This window comes from Periophthalmus magnuspinnatus, chromosome 3, assembly GCF_009829125.3.
Source record: "Periophthalmus magnuspinnatus isolate fPerMag1 chromosome 3, fPerMag1.2.pri, whole genome shotgun sequence".
Lineage (NCBI taxonomy): Eukaryota > Metazoa > Chordata > Actinopteri > Gobiiformes > Gobiidae > Periophthalmus > Periophthalmus magnuspinnatus.
The window spans coordinates 10,492,392-10,517,562 of record NC_047128.1 but is presented as its reverse complement, the minus strand read 5'-3'; the positions used below and the strand labels follow the sequence as shown (position 1 = coordinate 10,517,562).

At 38.7% G+C, this 25,171-nt stretch overlaps 1 protein-coding gene across 7 annotated transcripts in view; it reads left to right on the top strand.

The window, feature by feature from the left end:
* fhod1 (formin homology 2 domain containing 1) overlaps positions 1-25,171 on the top strand; it is an 86,015-nt gene that overhangs the window by 12,055 nt on the left and 48,789 nt on the right. For all 7 annotated transcript variants that reach the window (XM_055232533.1, XM_055232527.1, XM_055232532.1 and 4 more), the window contains exons 2-3: positions 2,441-2,547; positions 4,587-4,651. In XM_055232533.1, the coding sequence (XP_055088508.1) occupies positions 2,441-2,547; positions 4,587-4,651 (172 nt within the window). The remainder of the gene's footprint in view (positions 1-2,440; positions 2,548-4,586; positions 4,652-25,171) is intronic.

Here is a 25,171-nt window from a genome sequence, read left to right as displayed (position 1 = left end):
ACTCCAGCAGCTAAGAACAGACATAAGAAAACTATGCTCAGGGTTTGTGTTGTATCAATAAAAAATTTAAAGCAACACCAGGTAACTTTCTGGAGATGGCAAGTCACCTGCATGATTCTACGGAAATATGTTTTAATGCTCCATGGTTTTATGCCATACTGTGGAATATTATAGTCAAAGGAAAATTTCCATGGAAACAAGCAGGAAGAGGCCATACTCCAGGCCAAAAAGGAGTCAGGTCTGTGGAGATACAAGCCCACAATGCAGTAACAATATAAAACATGAAAAAACAACAAAAAAAATCCCCAAACATTTGTCTATTTTTTGTAAATACACGACAGTACATGCTTGCTCAAACAAACATACAGGAATCATTCAAAGTTTATAAAAGTTTATTTTGCAAGATGTCTCCTTTAAACACCACTTTTCAGCTCTGATCTTTCAAGTTGGTCCTCTGCTCAGTTCATTCATCTTTTTCATGCACACACAGTCTTTTATACTCTTGTCACTGATATATTGTCTGACTGATGGAGCAGTGACAGGGGAAAGTAGAACTGGTTATGTTGGTTCTGTTTATATACTCCTACAGCAGAAGTGCCGTCCTGACCCGGGTCTGTCACTGGCCTATTATTGTAGTGTAACCTGATGAGTCTCATACAAAATACATGTGGGCCAACTGCTGTCTCATTTTCCAAAAGGATGCACTCTCCACAGTAACACATTTGATTTAGAGCGAACAGATCCCATGTTTGTTTTTTTCACTGTAAGTAACTGTATATCCCCGATATCAACTGATACAGTGAAGAGACTCAAAACAGCATTTATTTACTTTAAACAAAAATAAAATAAGCCAAAATTGATCCAAGTGTGTTATGGAGCTGTTATTCATCTCTCGAGTAACTACAGAACAACTCTGTAAAAAAAAAAAAAAGTTCAAACATTCTGGGACTTTCTGGGCCAATTATGACCAATAAATAGTCTTATGCATCAGTTTAAGTGTCCAACCACGATATCAGCTGAACCAATATTTGGAAGCTGCTATCAAATCCAGCAAATTTATCAGAATCAGCACTGATATCTGATACCAGTATTGAATTGGTGAATCCCAAATACTAGTGTGGGAGAAGTTTTTTGCATAACAACAACAGTTTTTTGGCCACTGACGCCCCACTGTAGCACCTGGTATCACACCGGTCTCCCGTCCATGTACTAAACAAGCTCAGCCCTGCTTAGCTTCTGAGATCTGATGAGATCAGGCTTTGACGTCGAGGTTGTAAATATATAATGTATGTATGTATGTATGTGTATATATATATGTATATATATGCATATATATGTGTGTGTGTGTGTGTGTGTGTATGGATTACATCAGTCCATTCTCAACAGCGTCTGCACAGTGAAAACATGTGTCAGATCTATTTGATGCTTCTGTAGTGACAGAGTATTGTGTCTAAATGTTTCAGTTGGGGGAGTGCACACTGCAGCTGTCTCCCTGTATACCTGTGTATGTTTCAGCATATAGATGAGTGTGTATGTCTCAGCGTATAGATGAGTGTGTATGTCTCAGCGTATAGATGAGTGTGTATGTTTCAGCGTATACATGAGTGTGTATGTTTCAGCGTATACATGAGTGTGTATGTTTCAACATATACATGAGTGTGTATGTTTCAACATATACATGAGTGTGTATGTTTCAACATATACATGAGTGTGTATGTTTCAACATATACATGAGTGTGTATTTTTCAGCATGTACCTGAGTGTGTGTGTATGTTTCAGCGTATACATGAATGTGTATGTTTCAATGTATATCTGAGTGTGTGTGTATGTTTCAGCGTATACATGAATGTGTATGTTTCAATGTATATCTGAGTGCCTGTGTTTCAGTGTGTACCTTAGTGCATGTGTTTCAGGCTGTACCCAAGTGCATGTGTTTCAGGCTGTACCTGAGTGTGTGTGTTTCAGGCTGTACCCGAATGTGTGTATGTTTCAGTGTGTACCCGAGTGCGTGTGTTTCAGTGTGTACCCAAGTGCGTGTGTTTCAGTGTGTACCCGAGTGCGTGTGTTTCAGTGTGTACCCAAGTGTGTGCATTTCAGCCTGTATCCGAGTGTGTGTGTTTCAGTGTGTATCCAAGTATGTACATTTCAGTGTATACTCGAGTGTGTACGTTTCAGTGTATAGTCGAATGTGTACGTTTCAGTGTATACTCGAGTGTGTACATTTCAGTGTATACTTGAGTGTGTACGTTTCAGTGTATACTCGAGTGTGTACGTTTCAGTGTATACTCGAGTGTGTACGTTTCAGTGTATACTCGAGTGTGTACGTTTCAGTGTATACTGGAGTGTGTACATTTCAGTGTGTGTGCCTGATTGTACATTTCAGTGTATATCTGACTGTGTATGTTTCAGTGTGTACCTAATTGTGTCTCTTCTGTTTCAGTTGGAGGAGTGCACGCTGCAGCTCTCTCCCAGTGGAAACTACCTGGACCTGGACTCTTCTCTGGACGAGCAGAGAGATGAGCTAGAGACCTTCTATGAGGATGTAGAGTGAGTCCTGTTACTTTCATATACCGATGAAAATGCTTTTTGGTTTAATGCAGCCCTACGCTCAAACCATAGGCTGTATATAGAAATGGACTGAGAGCACTTGGCAACGATGTCACTCAAACCTGTTGCTAACTGTAGCAACAGGTTATGCTAACTCTAGCAACAGGTCATGTTATAGTCCTTGTAGGGACCATAACATGAACCCATAGACTGTATACATTAATGAACATAGATAAACTGCTAACCACCACGTTCCAAATAGGAAGTGTGCATGGGTTGGCTTCCGGCTCCATCGACTCTGGCTCCAATTCACGTTAGATTAGAAAACTGTCGCCCTTCTCTCTGTAACTGCTGCTTTCATTCTGGTATTGTATTCCACCGAAGTTTGTGTTTGATCTGATTCATCCTTACTTACACCCGTGCTGGACAGGAAAACGTTTAGACCACATTGAAGGCTGCTAGCGCCAGCTTAGACCTCAGTGGAGACGGTAGCGGAATACGTCATAAGAAAAAACTGGAAACTGCAGTGATGACGCTTCATTTAAATGTCTGACATGGCACTTTTCATCCACTGGGTAAAATGCAGAATTAAACCCACTTTAAACCTACTTTTTTATGATTCTTTCCACTTTGGAGCAGTTTAAGACCGCCATCAGGTCGGGTCTATGGAAAACCAAATACTCAGGGATTGGATCTTGTTACAGTTCTGCTTATGGCACTTCAGAAATGTAAAACGTCTATAGTAATAATAATAATAATTTAATGTTCTGCACTTAGATGGAAATTGCATACAAACTAATGTGTTTTCCAGATCCCTAAATAAATATGTGATCCCTTTATTGCTGACTTAGTCCCATTGCATGACCTGAGTAAAAAGGCATCTTAGCTTTGCTCTGTGTGGTTTTCACTATGAATCATCTGTGTAATGTAATAAATTGCAACAGTTTATACACAATCACTTTGGCAGATTTTTCTAGGTTGATTTTTTTTCACAGAAGCACAACAGAGAGACCTCCTCCAGTGCTTTCAAAAATCCAATACTAGATAGTTTTGAATAAATACTCATATTAGTTAGGACACACCCACATTTGACTTGCCGATCAAAAAGGTTTCTCAATTTTCAAGCATTTTTTTCACCCCAATAATGTGTGTGTGCTTGGATTTATGTCTTTACCATTTTACCAGTGTCTTTGAACGTTTACAAAAGCACTGCATGAATACAATGTCTAAAATTAACACACTTTTAAAAAATAATGCAGATAATGTTAATGCCATCCATCACATGTGCTACACCTGTGACTGTTGTGGTTGAGGTTCAAGAGTTAGACAAAATAAGAATGGATGGTAAATATTTACTCCGACAGTGCAGATTCTATACGTAAAAGATTAGACTGCAAATTTATTTTATTTAATGTCTTAACCTGCTCTTTTTGGTGTCTTTTAAAACATTTTAAGGAAATAAGTGTCATTTTCTGTCACTACACTGGTATTGGATAATATCAGGTATCAGCAGCTATTTAAAGTGAAAGTACTGATATCAGTATTGGAGCTGAAAAAGTTGGATCGATGCATTCCTAGTTTTTCCTTCCATTACTCACTGGCTACGTTCACATCCAAATCCAAATCTAATTATGATCTGATTTCCGGACCTTCTAGATTATTTAAATGACAAACTGCAAAATCTGAGGTGGGTAATGTGAGGGACTATGAGCAGAAAGAAACCAGATGATTTTGTTGTTTACATATCATTTGAATAGTCTTAAAACTCAAAAAATCCAATCATAATCTGATTTAGAGCCTGCATTTAACAAGTACTTCATTGTTTAATATTATGAAAAGGAAAGGGAAATTATTATGAAAAAGATCTGAAAGCTGGTAATATTTGGCTGATGTCAGCCATGTTTGAGTGACATTGTTTTGGTCCTGGTCTCGTCCTCTTTCCTCTGGAGACTTTCTGACATTTCTGTTTTTTTTTCCTCTATTGGAGTTTGAGTTTTCCCACAGGCCTTAAATGCATCTCTGTGTCTGATTTTCCACAGAAAGGGAAAGAAGCCCATCGTCATTCTGAGGACTCAGCTGTCTGTGCGCGTTCACTCCATCCTCGGTAATCACCCCTCTGTCACTTTTTCTCTCTTTCATCTCTCTCTGTCTCTCTCTCTTTTTCTCTCTGTATCTCTCTATTGCTGTCTCTGTATCTCTATCTCTCTCTATTTCTCTGTCTCTTTCTCGCTTTCCATCTGTGTCTATCTCTGTCTCTATCTCCCTGTCTCTCGCTCTCTATCTCTGTTTCTCTCTGTCTCTCTCTCCCTTTCACTCCATTTACCCCCATTTTCTCTCCTCTTCCCTCTCTCCTTGTGTCTTGTCCAGTTTTCCGAGTGTCTGTGTGCTTTGTGGTTTTGCAGTGTATTTATGGCTCATATATTACTCGTGTGTTTTAAATGGGACAGTGATGATTCAGGGGAAACACTGGGACTCATCTGTTAGTGACATGTGCATAAACTCAATACTCTGATACTCTCACTGATAGCCTCACTCAGTACTTGGATACTCTTGCTGATTGCCTTCTCAGTACTTGGATACTCTCACTGATAGCAGCTTTTATGGACTTTTGCCGTTGTAAAGTGACTAAACGATGACTTCATCTGCAAATCTTCACACAACTGAACCTATTGAAAATGTTTTGTTGCACTTTTCTTGCTCATAACCATGGAGATGTTATTGCTTTGCCTGGAATGTTCCACAGTATATGGCATTAAACTTTTCTATCTAGGATTTGTACTTCGATCTTGGCCGTAAGTGGACTCACTCCCTCACTTGACCATATTTCATGTTGAACCAATCATGCTTCATACGTTATGAAATGCATCCAGACAAATTTATATTTATAATGTTTATTAAAAAAAGTTTATAGTTGTTTTTTATTCTTTCTTATTTGTTTTTATTTTAGACTTACTTTTGAGCAGATTGACTTTTGAGCATAGATAGTTGTTTAGTATCACAGTATCAGTGGTGTTTTCAAAGGTGACGTATTTTAGTCCTGTTGGATCTTGTCTGAAACAAAGCTGTTCTTATCTGAACTGTATCTAAATATCTCTCCTGTTTCTAATGTTGACCACAGTTATTGTTGTTATATGGAATATTTTTACTTTTTTGATTTTGTTTGCAACATTTTACACAAAAACAAAGATTACACAAGTGTCTCTGAACTGACAGCACATTTAATCTCAGTGTTGGTCTTAATATTATTCTTCTGAATAATAATATTCAACAATGGCTCGCCACATTGTGTTTCATTTTGCTAGATACACATGTTGTGAACAGCAGTGACCTCGGAGCCTTCCAGAAACACATGAACAAAAGAGATTTGACTGCAGGCCAGTGTGTCCTCCAGCACTCACACCCAAAACTGGTTTGATGACCTGATGTAACCCGATGGAGGCCTAGATCATCCTTAAATGTTCCCACTATTTGCATGAATGTTAACACAGCCTGTTGTAAATCAGATAAGTTCAAATGGAAATGGATTGGTAATAATGAATATATGATACAGAGGACGGGAGAGTACAGCCTTTCTACTGATTCACTTTGGTGCAGAGGCTCAGAGAAATTAAAATCTAAGACTAAACTGGAAGATGTTTTGTGTTTATGCTAGCTTTAGCTTTAGCTTTAGCCTCATCTCACAGCACCTCAAACTTGTAATTGTCAGGCTGACTTCTAGACGTTTAGTAATTCCAAATATAATTCAGATACGATTTAGATTTTATTTATTAAGAAAACATGAGTTATGTTTGGGTAACGTCAGTGTCTCACAGAGCAGAGCCCTGCTCCTGGACCTGGAGCCCTGCATAGAATCACAACTCTGCTGGAGGGAGCTGCATCAAACAGACACACTCCAAGGCTTATAGGGCTTGTATGGGACAGTGGGACGGAGCAGGGACACTGGTATAGAGCGGGGACAGTGGTACAGAGGAGGGACAGTGGTACAGAGGAGGGACACTGATACTCTATGATTACTTTTCAGAATCTTCTTCTGTTTCTATTAGTGCCCAACCCAACTCCTTCTCCTTGTTGGCATTAGCCCCGCCCCTTCCTGTTGCACGGGGGTTTCCCAAACTGCTTACTGCTCCTTTGGAAGACCTGGCATTTTCTTTCCCCCTCTCTCCCTTTCCCTCTTTCTCTTTCCTTCTCTCTCTCTCTCTCTCTCTCTCTCTCTCTCTCTCTCTCCTTTTCTCCTCCCTCTTTTCCTCTCTCTCGCTCTCAAATCCAAACAAACAGGGCTTTGTGCCAGTGTTTGGGTACAGTAATAGTCATATTTTAACATCAAAAAGAGCAGTCCAAATAAGACCATGTAAGAAAGTAGAACGAGAAAGTAAGAAGGCAGGATGGATATTCCCAAACTAAATAAAGTATTTGGTTAGCAATAGCACAAATCAAAACTACTACTACCATTATACTTCCAACTAATAACACAGTACTGATACCTCTGCTGCTACTGCTTGTAATCCTACTATGATGTTACCGTCATTGTTGTTTACTAATACTGCTGCTGTTCATCACTATTTGGTTTTCAAATGTAGTCTTTTCCATTACAATAAAAATGTGTAAGTTTTTATTTCATTAACAGAGTACTACAGCTGTCCATAACTACCACAATTACTACTGCTGCTGTTTATGGCTTCATCTACACGTGCTACTGCCTATAGAATGTAGTGATGTCAGATGACATCACTACATTCTATAGGCCAATAATATTAAAGCGGATCTATTCTGCAGAATTAACTTTTCAGAGCTTGTTATACAGTTGAAACCAGAGGTTTACATACACTATATAAAAAGACACGCATGTTTTTTTTTTCTCACTGTCTTACATGAAATCAGACTAAACCTTTCCTGTTTTAGGTCTAATTAGAGACACACCTGCGGAAGTATTTGCAGGCACACCTGAACCACACTGCTTCTTTGTGTAAAATCAATGGAAAGTCAAAAGAAATCAGCCAAGATATCAGGAAGACAATTGTCTGGTTCATCCTCGGTGCAATTTCCAGATGCCTGACGGTGCCACGTTCATCTGTTCAAACAATTATACACAAGTATATAAACACCATGGGAATGTCCAGACATCATACAGGTCAGGAAGGAGACAGGTTCTGTGTCCCAAGATGAACGTGCTTTGGTCTGAAATGTGCATATCAACCTGAGAACAAAAGCAAAAGACCTTGTGAAGATGCTGGCTGAAGCTGGCCAGAGTATGTCAATATCGGCAGTAAAACGAGTACTGTACTGACATGGGCTGAAAGGCCACTCTGCCAGGAAGAAGGCATTACCCCAAAAGAAACAAAAAAAAGCCAGATTAAAGTTTTCAAATGCATACAGAGACAAACACCTGCATTTTTGGAGACATGTCCTGTGGTCTGACGAAACTAAAATTGAACTGTTTGGCCATAATGAGCATCGATACATTCGATAAAATGGGCAAAATGGGGAGGCTTGCAAACCTAAGAACACCATCCCAACTGTGTAATACGGGGGTGGCAGCATCATGTTGTGGGGTTGTTTTGCTGCAGGAGGGACTGGTGCACTTCACAAAATAAATGGCATCTTGAGGAAACAACATTAGGTGGAAATACTGAAGCAACATGTCAAGACATCAACCAGGAAGTTAAAAGTTGGGCACAAATGGGTCTTCTAAATGGACAATGACCTAAAGCATACTGTCAAACTAGTTACAAAGTGGCTAAAGGATAACAAAGTCAATGTTTTGGAGTGGCCATCACAAAGCCCTGATCTTAATCCTATTGAAAATATATGGGCAGACCTGAAAAAGCATGTGTGAGCAAGGCGGCCTACAAACTTTGCTCAGTTACATCAGTTCTGTTGGAAGGAATGGGCCAAAATTCCTGCCAGCTATTGTGAGAAGCTTGTGGAAGGATATCCAAAATGTTTGACCCAAGTCATACAGTTTTAAGGCAATGGTGCCAAATCCTAATGGAATGTATGTGAACTTCTAATTTTGAAGAAAGTAATGAAAAATTGTCTGCGCTCACTATTCTGGCATTTAGCAAATAGAAATAATTTTGGTAATCCTAATTGACCTAAAACCAAATGTTTAGTCTGATTTCATGTCGGACAGTAAGAAGTGAGTAGTTGTTTCTTTTCACTGAGGCACTGAAGTTGTATTTGGAGTGATTTATGTTGAGTAATCTTTATTCGCAGTGGCTTTTTGTTGTGGTAGAAATTAATGGACCATAACATTGTGAATATGTACACTTTTTACACATGAACAACGGGACTCAGTGGTTTATTACACAGTTGTGTTCAGTAAATATGATGATGCATTATCAAACGTGTCATTGTGATCTGTTCACTCATGTCGGGTCTTGCCCTGGTTCAGCCTTACCCCACATAGAGAAAACGGCACTAAAACCACTGACTCTGTTCACACTTGTCTAGTTTGGTCCCTATTTAGTAATCTTGGTTTGGCCCTGGTTTAATTCCGGTTTTATTCTGTCTAGTCCTGGTTTAGCCTCGGTTTAGCCCCAGTTTAGCCTCAGTTTAGACCCGGTTAGCCCCAGTTTATCACTGGTTTATCCCTGATTTATCCCTGGTTTAGCCCCGATTTAACCCCAAATTAGTCCCAGTTTAGTCCTGATTTAGTCCCGGTTTAGCCCAAGTTTATTCCCTGTTTAGCCCTGGTTTAGCTCTGGTGATCTAGTTATTCCTTACTTACCTTATGCATTCAGACCATCGTAGCTATTCACCATGATGAGTTTATAAGAGCTTTTTCCAACTTTCAGAGACCAGAGTGGAGCTTTGCCATGACGGTAAAGCTAACAACAAGTAGCATGCTAACACACACTTCCGGATATCGCACAATAAAACAGACAGACAGACTTATCTTGACCCCAAATGCTGTTTATGCAATATATCTGTACAGGACAAGACACATTTTGCTCAGATATGGGAAAAAAATCAGGTACAGGGCCTTTAGATGTGTCTTTTTTTAAATGTCTCTTTTAGATCTGTGTTTTTTAGATTTGTCTTTGCTGGTTTCTTTGTCTTATTTTCAGACTTGTTGGACCTGTAACACTTTGGTCATGGGCTGAACTTTGACTCGTGAAGTTGCAGTGTTAAGATAGAACTAGATAATCATTAAGATGTTTTGAGTAGGCCTGTCATTGTAACAGATTTTGATATATTGCTGAAGTAAATGATACACATTAATACTGAAACAAATTCATGCCACTGAAAAAGAAAAAATGTACACCCCATAAATATTGACACCCCCCCCCCCCCAAAAAAAAAAAAAAAAATATTGTTCCAGCTCTCAAATATTAAAAGATAAGTTCTTTCCCTAATTCCCTTAATTTCTAGATCATCCAAATATCCCAAAAGTAACCTAAATTTAAATGTAATCCATGTTGAGACTTTTGTTTTCTGATGTAGAGGCTGAGTCGGTTTCCTTCACTTTCATAGAGGGACAATGGAGACTGAATAGAGACTGGCAGTGACTCAAAACAAAGATTTGGATTTATTAGAATGTGTTTGAGCAAAACAACTGTTGCCTGTAAACGGATAGATAATATTATGATGAGTATATTCTAGAGAGGGTTTAGAAAATCAAACTTGCTTTTTCAACCAGTAATGCTCAAATATAGTTGGCTTGATGGCAGTACATTTGTGCAGTATACTGTAGCTGGCACTATCAAAATAAACCCAAGTCTGGCATTTTCTCATTTTGAGACTTCAGGGACCTCCATGCTCTGATCTGATCTGCCCCTTATTGTGCTGTGAGTCATAGATTTGGGTTTGTTTTTAAAACAGATGCCTTTCCTTTCTTTTTGTTAATGTTTGGATCTAACTGAATGCAGCAATAAAGTTATGATTTATTATTGAAAGGGCCCATATTTGGCGGTTTTCTGATTTCTGTTATAATATTATTTCCTCATCACAAACATACCTGGAGTGGTGTTTTGTTTTATTCGCACATGTTTAACAAGCAAACCCTGCATATTTAGGCTTTTTTCTCGAATAGAAAACAGTCTGTTTCACCTTTTATATAGGAAATGCTCAGCTGTGTTTTTAAACTTTATGCACCTTCACTCGAATCATTTGAATGATTTTAGACCTGGAACTGCCAATCTCTACTGAACTAAAGGTCAAAGGTAGCTTGAAAATTACCTCTTCATGACATGACAAGGTATAACAGAGCATTTTGAGTTTTGGAGGTATAGACAGACTAATAACACAGGACATGAGTGAATGAAACAAAACACAACTCCTGGTATGTTTTTGCGGAGGTAACAACATTTTACCATGGCTTAAAGCTCACAAGAGTCAATTCTACAAAATACAGGCACTTTAAACATTAATCACATTATCCTGTCTCTATATATTTTTGTCGTCTCTTGCTAAAAAATAGACTACACTGACTATGGGCCTTTACTCCATCCCACTGGAGCCAGAATTAAAGGTCTACTAAGTGCCTTTTCTGATGGAGGGTCTGTTATCTGCTGGTTTCTATGGAGATATTATTGCTTTACTCTGAATGTTCCACATAATAGCATTAGACAAATCCATCTCACACATATTTAGTTGTTGTTATTATTTACATATTGCTTTGTAACACATAAAATCTTACAGCTTTGCCTTTCCACAGATCTGACTGTAATTTAGCCTGGTAGGGTCACTTGCTTGTTTCCATGGGTGTGGTTACTGTATGATGAGATGTGAACACTTTTCTGTCTGTATCTGCTTGTTATTAAAGAACACATTAGAATGTATTAACCTTTCCTATTTTGGCAGCTTTATTGTGCAAAGCTGACCCACTGTCTGTCCACTCAGGCCCTCTGCAAAAAGCCCAGACTGAAACTCCACACTCAAGTGCTCACAGGCCCGTCTTTATGTCTCTGTGACCTTTGACCCCAGACTGGGCTTTTTCCTTCCTCGTTTTGTTGCCGTCGGTGACACTTTGACAGACGCTGGTTGTTTTCAGCGGGACGTCCTGCAGCTGCTACTGTGCACGCTCCATACACAGCTGCTACGGCACTCACTCCGTAGGCATGGGATTGACCATAGAATCCCCACAAGAACTAAAGAACAGTGTTTCCTGTCTGACCCGTGTCCTGTCAGTTCAAAAGAACTCATTTTTGGTCATTTGTAGATTTTGAAATCAAAATTATTCACAATTAAAGCCCCTGTATCATTTTTTCATGTTTTTGAGTAAAATTTGTCTTGCCCCAGTAGATATATTGCATAAGCAGCTCTTGAGATCAAAAGAGGTCCACTATGTGCTATCTAGGTTAATCTAGGATGCTAAGAATGTATAAGGTAAGTGAGGAATAACTTTGGATCACTGCAAACTGTTTAAAATGAACTAGTTCTGTTTTTCACATTTTTAAGCTTTCAAGCTTACAGAAGCACATAAGAGATATAAGACAAGTACACAGTAGGATACGTAACTGGAGATATATTACATGCAATTTGTTTTAGTTTTGCAACTGTGACGTCTTTTTGTTAGTGCACTTAAAGGAACTATATGTAAGAATTCCATAAACATGGCCTAACAGGGTCCCAAAATACAATGTAAACACAATGGACGTGATGCCAAGTTGTCTGTTATAATTTGGTGAATGAACCTCTCATGAGTCTCTCATTTTGGTTGCCAGTTTCAGTGCTGAAATCCAGTTGATTTAAACCATAGACTGTATATATAAATGGACATAGCTAACCTGCTAGTTTTCTGATTCACATTTCACTCCATCCCAGAAACTATCATGACCTAAAACTTAGAATATTAACTATATATGTGTTTTTCCTGATTTAAGTCAGCCCTTGTCTCCTTGACACTAACAGGAAATACCGCTCTGGTTTTATCTGCCTCACTTCCTGTTTCTTCAGTGCAAACTCATGAATCCCTCCACAGAGGGAGTGACATTCTGAGCTCTTTGTTTACAAATAGGTCTCCCAAAGATCGAGGCTATACATTTTTGGCACAGCTCTACTCCATAGCAATAATGGATAGATATAAACTCTATCACTAAGTCCTAAATAGAATACTGGACATTTAAACAATTTCTATGCCATGATTCTCCTTTTTTTTCTTTTTTTTTTTTTTACTAATGAATGACACACGTTATACAGCTGAGCTAAGCAAGATCTTCAAGAGAGCAGAAAATTAGGATTATGGAGACTGTGCAATGATTAAAAAAAAACTCTAATCTTCTATAACTTCAGCTTGAGAAAAGGGATTCACTCACAGATAACACACACTTCTGTGTGTTATCTGTGAGTGAATCCCTTTTGCCTTGTGTCTAAGTCCATGTGATGGACTCAGCCCGTAGGAATCTCATGTACCACATACACCATCATAGACCAGCTTTAGCACCTTTAATCCAGGGCCCGTCCTTCTTAAACCTCAGCTGTTAAACTGTGAAACTGAGGCTGGATGGTGGCCATTTTGGCTCAGAGCTGCATGGTGCTTGGTACAGGTCATTTCTCTTTAAGGAACAGTGAGGCTGGTTTGTCTGGCCATCAGTCTAGAGTAGTGACTAATTTGGCTTCACTGTACACTCTTGAGCACATTTGTTTTTGAAATGTTATGGCTAGAGCTAGGATTCATCTTTGAGACTGAGTAGGTGACCGCTATATCTACTGATCCAATTGCCCCAAGTGGAATTGGAGTTGAATTTTAAGGAGTATTAAAGTGCATATGGCAGGTTTTCATGTTTGTCTAATTCTGACTTGGTTTGATGGGATAGTACGTATGCTAAATATTTATCAGTTTTACAATTTGTGAAAAAAAAAAAAAAAAATGAGAAAAGTGCAAAAATGCATCAAGTAACGCCTAGTTCCTAAATACCTCTTTTTATGTCTTCAACACTGAAAATTACATCTAAAATACAGGGATGGACACAGAGCTGAAGTAATGAGATCATTTACCCTCAAGGAAGGCATTTCTGTTAGTTTAAACCTCCATTTAACAAACTGAAGGTGTTGCCATTTATTTTTATTAGTCTAACCATAATTGTTGTGTTAATTAGACAAGCTTTGGCCATTGTTTACATTACAGTTGCTAGGTAACAGTTGGAATTACCTTTAAGTATGTTGGAGGTAAACTTTTAAACTTCACCAAAATGACAAATACACATCATTTTCTACTGCACTCAAGCCATTTTTTAAGGAAATGGTTCATTCTCTTAATTTGATGGACCTGAGATCTTTGTCTTGGCCTGTGAACAATATAAGTACTTAAACCACTGAGGCAATCACCCCAAGTGACATGAAAAATATTTTAAAGAGTACTATGTGGAGTGTAGTGCTATGTGGAGTGTAGTGCTATGTGGAGTGTAGTGCTATGTGGAGTGTAGTGCTATGTGGAGTGTAGTACTATGTGGAGTGTAGGACTATGTAGAGTGTCGCCATAGTTGATAGGACCTTCAACAGATATAACATTTTGCTTTAATTTGTTGCTATGACAATGGTCCACATTTTTCATCATTCTGAAATGCATGAATTTGCCGGTATTGTGTATGTGCTGCACTTAAGATACATTTGGTTGCTTTACCTACTGCCTGGCCAAAAATAACTCACCTGGATTTAATTAATTTAAGTCAGGTCTAGGTTCAGCAACAGTCTGTGCTGAAGGAATGAGGTCAGCTGACTACCTGAATATACTGAATGACCAGGTTATTCCATCAGTGGATGTTTTCTTCCCTGATGGCACGAGCATATTCCAAGATGACAATGCCAGGATTCATTGGGCTCAAATTATGAAAGAGTGCTTCAGGGAGAATAGACATCATTTTCACACATGGATTGGCCACCACAGAGTCCAGACCTTAACCCCATTGAGAATCTTTGGGATGTGCTGGAGAAGGCTTTGCTCAGTGGTCAGACTCTACCATCATCAATGCAAGATCTTGGTCAAAAATGAATTCACTGGATGGAAAGAAATCTTGTGACATTGCAGAAAATTAGCGCAACAATGCCACAGCTGTGGTCCAATGAAATATTAGAGTCTGTGGCCTTTTTTTGGTGGCGACTTGTTTTTTCGACCAGGCAGTATATATTGCCCCAAAAAATATAAAATGTCCCAGAAGAGCTTAGGAGAGAACCACAAACATCATAAAAACAGTTTGAGTTACTTAATGATTCAAACCATTTATTTGTTTGAATCATTCATAATTTACATATATCATGGACCACTGCTGAGTATGTCAATGTGGAACAATAACACCTATTTTCTTTTATGGAATATGAGAAGAACAATGAACATGGAATGAAACTGGCCTGAGTCTGACTGATGAGAAGGCCCAAATAGGGAAAAGAAATTGCAGAAATTTGGCAAATGCTTTTAAATCATGACCATAAGCCTGTATGAAGAAGGGGACTAAGGGAGTGTGATGTCACCCATAGCTTTCAGCTCCAGTTAAATGAAGCTCATTGAGGCTAGCAGCTATTGGGGGAAAATTTGGAGCCGAGTTCCATATTTAGAATTCCGACCGCGGGTAGCAAGCAGGAAGCGGGCGCTTAGTAACGCTGTCAATCAAACCTGTTGCTAACGCTAGAGGGAGTGACCTCAGAGAAGGAAGGCACCTGATTTGTTGTTATTAATGTTCATATCTTGATTTATGGACACAAGAGTAAAATAAAAACCCCAGGATCATGTAGAGTGGCCTAATACAAACAGTTTAACCAAAATGACAAGTCTGACAGCAGCATTTACAGAGAGCGGGACCACAGTCTTTCAGTGTAAAGTGAATTGAAATTGATGGAGGTGGAAGACGTGCCTATGATCACTTCCTATTTGGAACTAGGAACTAGGTTAGCTATGTCCATTTATATATAAAGCCTATGGTCATGACATAAATTAACAGTAAAAATGAAGAGTAATAAAAAGAAATGAAATGCTAGCAGAATTTTCATAATGCTCCTTTAACTATTTTTTAGTAATGAACATTAGTTTCACCTGTCCACCTTGTTTTGGCAGCACATACATTGTGCATACTTACATTACATTTGCTAGGAGGGAACAGAGTAATTACTGGACTGTTGTTGCTCCTACAGTGAGGAGGATGAATGCTGAATGTAATTTAAGAGTAACCTGAAACAAGTTGATTTACATTTCTGTGGATTAGGAGTCATTGGAAATAGGAGTGTCCCGAAGCGCCTGCCCCATGGTAACAGTCACAACAACACACAATCTAATGTTAAAACTTTGACTTGTGTTATATCATAGAAGAACATAAGAAAAACATAAGAACAAAACATCAGTATTTATTTGTATTATCAGTAGGTTGGAGTAACTTTAGATTAGTTATCTTACTTTAGCAATAGAGCTACATATGGCAGTTATATAAGCAAATATTATTTTATGACAGTACTTAAAGGCACTGTACTTGATTTTTACCCCCTCAAAAACGTGAAAAACAGAACTACTTAATTTTAAAGGGTTAGCAGCATCAGACCAGAGCGGAGTTTTGCTTTAATTTACAACAACTAGCATGCTAGCACACTAAAGTGCACTGCGTAACTTTTCTGATGGAGGGTTCACTATCTGCTATGTCAGCTTTGCCTGGAATGTTCCACAGCATTCAACTGATCCATTTCCATTAAGAATAGCTGGTGACTATGAAAAATGTTTTTCAAGGGATTTCCATAGCAATAAAAACACCTGTAACTGAATAAATTTGCTTAATGCCATACTGTGAAACTTTCCAGGAAAAGCAATAACATTTCCATGGAGACACAGATTGTGGACCCTCCACCGCATAAGGTACATAGTGTGAGTTTTAGTCTCGGGTTATATTATTTCAATCCTTTCATCAGTTAAGTATAAGAAGTGTTTTCTGAACTTTTCTCCAAAGGTCAAAGTCGTATGTCAGAAACATTAGAAGAGGAGGCAGAGGGCTGTCTGCAGCTAGTATCATGTAATACCGCTCTGTACTGTGTGTCCAGCTCACTGCATAGACATGCTCCATTAATAGCCACAACAACAGACTGTGTACTCACATTAGAACAAGAAAAACATCCTTACTCTGAGCTGGACTGGCGCTTTGGTTATGTATGGGTCTTTTTATCTGTAATATTTTAACTTTTGCCCATATAAAAGTTATAATAGGCAAGGCAAGTTTATTTTGTATAGCACAATTCGTACACAAGGCAATTCAAAGTGCTTTACAGAATAAGAAAGACATTAAAATCACACAAATCAAAACATAAATAATCACAAATAATCATCATAAATTTACCATTAAAAGAGAAGAGTGCAGAATAAAAACCTTTCAGTTGTATGCACAGCTGAACAGAACCGTTTTGAGCCTGGATTTAAACATTGTCAAAGTAGAGGCCTGTCTCACATCTTCAGGAAGAAGGTTCCAGGTTTTAGCTGCATAAAACTTAAATGCTGATTCCCCATGTTTAGTCCTGACTCTGGGCACCAGAGTGAATCCACTGGTCCATATTCACCTGCTGCCAGTGAGACATAGATCTGAGTGTCATCTGCATAGTTGTGGAAGGCACATTATTGCTACGTATTAACTGACCTAACGGCAGGATGTAGAGATTGAACAGCAGGGGTCCCAGGATTGAACCCTGGGGCACCCCACAGGTCAGGGACATTTTATCTGATATACATTTTCCAATTTCAACAAAGTACTCCCTGTTTTCTAAATAGGACTTGAACCAGTTTAGTGCTGTACCAGAGATGCCCACCCAGTCCTCTAGTCTCTGTAAGAGGATCCCATGATCAACAGTGTCAAAGGCAGCACTCAGATCTAACAGGATCAAGACTGAGACTTTGCCTGCATCAGTGTTCAGGCGGATGTCATTTGTCACCTTGATAAGAGCAGTCTCAGTGCTGTGGTGGGGTCTAAAATCTGATTGGAAGACATCAAAGGAGTTGTTAATTTCGAGGAAGTTAATAAGCTGTTGGTAAACAACTTTTTCGAGGACTTTGCCTAAAAACGGCAGATTTGAGATTGGTCGGTAATTGTTCAATATTGTGGCATCAAGACTGCTCTTCTGTAGGAGAGGCTTGATAACCGCAGTTTTCAAAGCGCTTGGGAATGTTCCAGATTGAAGTGAAATATTAACTATGACAGTGAGTGGTGACAGCAAACTGTTGAGCACAGACTTTAGAAATTTAGTGAGTAACAGATCGAGGCAGCATGTAGATGAACTCAGACTGGTGACAATCTCTTGGATAGTTTTGTCAGTTACAGGTGCAAAGTGAGTCAGCTCTAAGTGTCTAATATAATATTTAGTTTTGAACAGGTCATTTCTATGTCAGTGATGCTAGATTTTCATCACTCTAAAAGAGTGGTGGGTTGTACTCTGTTACATCTACTCAGTTACATCTACTTGAGTAACGTTTTAAAGAAACTGTACTTTTCACATTACTCTACCTTTTAATTATTAATTCATTAAACACTGGAGTTATATAACATCTTTAAAGACATCCAAAGTGCTTTAAAGAGCACCACTCATTCACTCCATTCTCACAGAAATGAGGTTGCCAATAAGCTCCATCAGCCCCTCTGACCACCACTAGCACTCACAAAGCGCATTCATACTAGGCAATGTGGGCAAAATGTCTTGCCCAAGGACACAACAACAATTTTTACCACTGGTGCCCATCGTAGCATCTGGAATTCCCTAACAAGGTCCCGTCGTGCTTAGCTTCCGAGATCTGACGAGATCAGACTTTGACAAGGAGGTTTGCCCACACATAGCGAAGCAGCATACTACTACTTGAGTAATATTTATATTAAAGTAGCAGTACTCTTACTTGAGTAAAAGTGTTGGTTCCTCTTGCCACTGTAAGTCTACAAGTAACAAAAGCTTTATGTTGACAATATGAAATGATTTAAAAACCTTGTGCCTCTGCCCTCTGCTTTTATCTGTTCAGTAAGTTTCTTTTTCTGCTGTAGACTTCAGGGCATGTGGCGTTACAACATTTGGAGATGGTCAAATCCCAAAGTCTAGTGTCAGTTTGGACAGATCTGGAGTTCAGATGTGGAGTTTAGTGGACCTTGTTTTTATGGAGCATAGCAGAGGATGTGCTGCCACTGTCTCCTGCTGTGTGCTGCAGGAAGGAGGCGCTCTTCACACTTTTTTCAGGTTTATTTTTAGACTTGTGTAAAAGAGTTATAGTTGTAGCTCTGCTGGATTCCCTCTGTGTGGCCTGACTTTATTCTCTGGATTATTTTTTTGTTCTTTGTCCCGTGTGTGGAAATATATAAATACATGATGATAATGATGTTTTTCCTAAACAGTCTGATGATGTGGTGTGCAAACTATTGAGCTGGTTGTGCAATACTTTCAAAGATGAGAAAACACATTTTTGCACTGACTTTCTTAAATCAGCCCTATTGTGCTTGTGTCTGCTCTATAGCTATAATCTCTAACACCCGTAGATTATTATGTTATAATTTGCACATTTTAAATGACTATACAGTTGTCCATCACTATAACGCAGTTCACCTTTTGCGGCCTTACTGATTCGCAGATTTTTTAGTGCAATTTTGCATTCTTTTTACACAGTGTATGAACTTACATTGTGTTCTGCATCCTGATTGACTAAGGGACTGTAGACCATTGTTAATTTGTCTCCTCCGTGCTGTGTCTCCTGTACAGTACAGAATGCATTCAGCCAAATTTACATAAATGTTCGATCGCTAGCAGTGTGACTCTGAAGTGCTGAAACATTTGCTGACAGTGAGGAGCAGGATGATGCGGAGCCCAGGCCATCGTCAAGTACTTTTCACGCTATACCAAGCCCATTTAATGCCAGCAAGGGCTGGCATGACAAATTTCAGGAAGGCTTTGGACTTAAAACTGTTTCTCTGCAGCGGATATTGCTGGAGCAGAGGCATACATGAACAACAAATTTAAAGCGATCATCGAGGAAGGGGGATATAAGCTTGACAAACATTGAAAGTGTTTAAACAAGAGGGAAATGTGAGAAAATGTTAATGTCTATCTGAGAAAGTGTGTGGTGAGGGGTTTTACAGCCTCAAAACATACATAATAATTGTAAAAAAATAAAGCTGACTACTTGGATTTTGCCTATTGTGGGTTATTTTTAGAACATAACCACCACGATTGTACCAGTGATAAATATTGACCCCCAAAAGTTGCAGTACCAACTATCAAATATAAAAAGATAAGTTGGTATCATGAAAGGCCAATCACTAACACTCAAATCTGTAACCAAGAGTGTGTGGAGTACTTTAGAGTCAGACCCCTCCCTGGTCCTCAGTATTTGCCCTTCACTGAAGTACTGCTCTGATTAAGCGTTACTGCATGTCTCTGTGAAATACTTCAGATTTTGGCAGTACTTTGTCACATCTCGTCGTCGTGACTCTACCCTCATGTATTTACAGCTGTTTATCCTTCAGTAAACAGTTTAAAGAGCACGTCTCACAAACACGAACAAGATTTGAGATCAGGAAAAGCAGGATTAGCTATAATGTCAAATTGGCTGTGGCTGTTTTATGTAATTTTACCAGCTGCCATTAATTTTAAAGTTATTATTATTATTATGTCATTTAAATTTACAGTCAAACCATAGACTGTAAAAAGAAGTGGACTAAGTGAGTGTGACATCACCCATAGCATTCGGCTCCAGTCAAATGTTGTAGGTAACACTCCCTGCTAAACAAGCAGTGTGGACGCTTAGCAGCTCTGTCAATCAAACCTGTTGCTAAAGCTAGCAGGGGTGACCTTGGAGAAAGAAGATGCTTGATTTGTCTGATATTAATGTTCATATCTTGATTTATGGACACAATAGAGAAATAAATACCAGGATGCAGAGCGGGTTAAAACAAACATTTTAAGTAAAAATGACTAGGCTTTCTGCACCTGTTACAAAAAGAGGGGTGACAATTTCTCAATATAAAGTGAATTGGAGCCAGATCAATGGAGCCGGAAGTGCACCCATGATCACTTCCTATTTGGAACACGGCGACTGGGGGGTTAGCTATGTATATTTACAGTCTATGAATCAAACTCACTCACTTACACTGTATTCACACTTTGGGCAGTACCCTCTATGTTCAAATACACTTCTAGGGGGTATTAATTTCTAACACATGACATTACATCAGTTTTGTGAGTCTTGTACTAACTCGTACTGCTAACCGTAAAGGGGGCTCTTCAGGCATGTTTTTGATGATGGAACAGCATTATAACATGGTAGAAAGCGTTAAATCTTTCTACTAAAAGTTAAAGGTTAAAACAACCCATCTTTAATGTATCCTTTAGGTAGCAGATTGGTCAAAACAAAAATATTGGTCCGTGCTGGAGAATTAACTGTTACCCCATAGCCCTATATTTCTATCTCTAATTAGAAAGTGGTTTTGTTTTTGTCACTAGTGTTGTGAAGTCACTTTGTAGGGTCACAATTCAGTTTATAGGGCATGACTATTTTTGGATGAACTCTACAACAGATGAACTAAAATGCAGCTCAGTTCTTGAACCATGCTCTCTTGGCTCTCCTCCTTCTTGTCTCCTTCTTCTTTCTTTCTTTCCTTGTCTCCTTCTCCTCTCCTCCTCCTCATCTATTTCTCTTCTCCTCCTCCTCCTCTTTTCCTCTCCTCCTCCTCTCCTTCTTCTCCTCTCTTCCGCTGCTCCTCTGCTCCTCTGGACTGTCAGATCATAATTAGGGTGATTTCTTCCCTGGCCCCACACAGACACAGTCCTACCACAGTGTTTAAACTCCCTCCACCATGTTAACAGTATATTTACCCTGTTTTGTCCAGTCTGAAATACTGTTCTTCTGGACTACCTTTTAGACCAATTTTAAGTCTTTCTTTTTTTTGTTTTTTTTTATATTGTCATCTCAATATATAGAGAGATTTTTAGACATTACTTTTTCATTAGTAGTGTATAAAGTTTCATTAGTATTTGGTACCATTGCCTTTAAACTGTATGACTTGGGTCAAATGTTTTGGATATTCTTTCACAAGCTTCTCACAATAGTTGGCAGGAATTTTGGCCCATTCCTCCTGACAGAACTGGTGTAACTGAGACGAGTTTGTAACCCGCCTTGCTCGTACATGCCTTTTCTGATCTGCCCATATAATTCAATACAATTGACATCAGTGCTTTGTGATGGCCACTCCAAAACACTGACTTTGTTATCCTTAAGCCACTTTATAAGCTATTTGGCATTATTATTTGGGTCATTGTCCATTTGGCAATCCTAATTGACCTAAAACAGGTCTCACTGTCTGACTCACTGTCAGACAGTGAGAAAAAGTATGTGTCTTTTTATGTAGTTTCAGCTGTATCTACTGTCACCTTTTACCTGTTCATTCAGAGTCTGTCAATTCTACACATTTTACATTGTAGGGTAATCAGTATCCAGCCACACCATTATAAAACTGAGAGAAGCCTGAATCCATTTTCTAGGCTACTGTCATATTTCGACCAATCAGATCTCTTCTTTATCTGTCGTTGTCTGCTGTCAGCCAATTGAAGCACGTGTCCTATTTTTCTCATGTTCTCATAAGCTTTAGATAACCTCTTGTTTTTTGAGTTTTTTTTATGGGCGAGATAAGAAAGGAGATTTGTGTTTTTAGATGCCTAGAATACCACAGCTATCTGAAGATTAACCACACAGATGTATGTCAAAGTCTTGTCTCTTTGTTGTAAAATATGTTGGTGAATGCTGCGGATGAGTTCATGTTGCTAAGGGAACAACCAATTCTGTTTTGGAGGTTATTGTGGCTCGGGATGATTTCGATACTCAATTCAATTCATTTTATTTTTGTAACGCCCAAAATCACAACAACAGTTGTCTCGAAGGGTGTTTATGTTTTGGTTGATGGGGGAAACCGGAGTACCCAGAGGAAACCCATCCAGACACGGGGAGAAACATGCAAAACTCCACACAGAAAGGCCTGGGCGACCCGGGGATCGAACCAAACCTTCTTGCTGTGAGGCATAAGTGTTGCCACTCAGCCATCGTGCTGCCTACACACAAAAACAAACAGGAAAATCAAACAACAGGAAAGATCAGACAAAACAAAACAATACTATAGTTTTACATATCTGCTGATACGTGCTATTGACCAATACCTGTGCAGAGACTCAAAACAGTATTTAGTATTAAATTTCAGACTATAGAGCGCACCTGAATATAAGCTGCACCAGCTAAATTTGAAAAGAAAAACAAATTTTGTACATATATAAGCCGCAGGTTTTCATATCGTAACATGAGATATTTACACAGAAAGACGGTACACGGACACACTTTTTTTTAAACTGTGCCTGAAAATTGACACCGACACGACATCAACATGGTACAGCTTTATTTTCTAAACCTGCAGGTATGTTCATCCCAACACGGGCCATCTGCTTTTATTTCCTCTGAAAGATTTTGGCATCTTTTTACATTGACCAAGTACGATTCATTGATGCCAAACTTACGTGCAGTTGCTCTATTTCCTTCTTTATCTTAAAAACTGCATCATATCCATTTCTTTGTGTGTTTTCCATGATGAGGCTGTGGCACGATGCGCTAAATGACAGTTCAAAAAACTAGTGTATTCTTCAGAGTATAATTTTTCCCCATGTCTGTCTCACTTTTACATTTACAGCTAGAGATCGCCCCCCAGTGGCCGTTATCCAGTAAAATTCTATAAATAAGCCGCACTGTTGTATAGGCCGCAGGGTTCAAAGCGTGGGGAAAAAGTTGCGGCTTATAGTCCGAAATTTACGGTATTTCCTTTACACAAAATGAAAAGACAAAAGTGGTCCAGATGTATTATGGAGCTGTGATTTATCTCTTGAGTAACGACAGAACAACTTTGTATAAATAAAGGTTCAAATATTATGAAACTTTCTGGTCCAACTATGACCAGTAAATCATCTTCAGTTTGTATGTCCAACCTCTGTATCGACTGAACTGATATTTGGGAGTCAATATCCAATTCAGCACATTTTTCAGTATCTATGCCAATATCTGATACCAGTATTGGATCGGTGCATCCCTACTTGTGGTTTAAAAAAAATCAAATCTGGCTTCAATCTAAGCAATAGTCTTTTTTGGGGAAAAAAGTGATTTGTGTGAAATGGGGGATTGCATAACTGTAATGTAAGGACACCTCCTTGATGACATTGACATTTCTCTGCCGATAGCTGAGCTTAGTCATCAGAGAATATAATGCTCCCTACAATAGAAGCTCAGCCAGACTTGAATGGACAATACCGCCACCATGTGTACAGTGTTCATCCCTCCATTAGACGCCATTAGTCTCCTGCCTCTCTTTATAACTCCTGGGCCACTTCAGTTCTTTCAATTTAACAAGTAACTAAATACATAATTGATTCCATATTTATTTTTCATGTTTGTTTTCAGGTTAGCACTGAAAAGTGAAGGGCACAAAGCACTGTAAAATAACACACAAAGGTGCAGAAATAGAAACTTGTTTGCAAAATTAATATATTGCCAATTTGATCTTTTATAATCTTTCATATTTTCCAAACAACATTCGCAGTATTAATAATTTAGTATTATGCTCAACTTGTTTTATAGTACTACTACTACTACTACTACTGCTGCTACTGCTATTGCAACTACTACTGCTACTACTATTACTACTACTAATACTACTGCTAATGCTACTACTACTACTACCTTTTCTTTTATTTTGTCCCTTGTTTAAAATATAAATTATTTGAGAGAGAGTAGAGATATTCAGCAAATTGTTTTGTTTTAACCTCTGGTGGTTTTCAGATTCTAGAATCTCAGATGAAGGCAAGAGCCAATTTTCCCTATTTGTACTGGCGTCGTAGAACCCCGTTTCTACTATCCAGGAGTTAAACACCTCCACACAATAAGTCACTGACGCCAGGATGGGTGTAGACTGTCTTTATATGGCAGGTGTGAAACTGTAACAGCATAATACACAGTACATTAGCGACTTAACACGGGAAACGGCAAATAGCAACGTGCTAATACACCAAATTCATGCCAGCAACGCAACATAAGTAGCATGTAAATTAGCCTGTAAATTGTTCTTTTTTTGTACCTTTTTAATTACTTAAACACATTTTATTATGAATATCTTTAACTTTTAGACTTGTATACTTACAGGAAATGCCTTCATGAACTACAGCGTGACTAACACATGTCAGCCGAACAAGACCTTTCTGTTACACCTATGTCTGTTACACACGCATTACCGCACGTGACCTGTAGGGACAACGTCCTGATTTTATTAAAGGGCCAGCGCACTTGGCCAAACTAACAGAAAATAGTCAAAATAGACAGGTCAGAACACTATTGATTACACTGTACTTTACCATGAAATATCCAAAAGTTAAATTCACAAATGTTGAACCTGATCATTTCTATTAGTGACTACCAACAAGAGCTATTGACAATATTAGTTTTAGCTGCCCACATCTGTATTAAACATTGGCCTATTGCTGGTTTTCAGATGACATCACAACATTCTGTAGGCCAATCATATTTAACACAGATGGAACTGCTCAAATGTATGTTCAAATGCAAATTTGTGTTTTACTATAGGGAATTATTCAGTCTAGTCACTGATAGAAATGATCCTCAGAGACACAGCCATACACCATCATAGGTCACCTCCTTCATGTCATT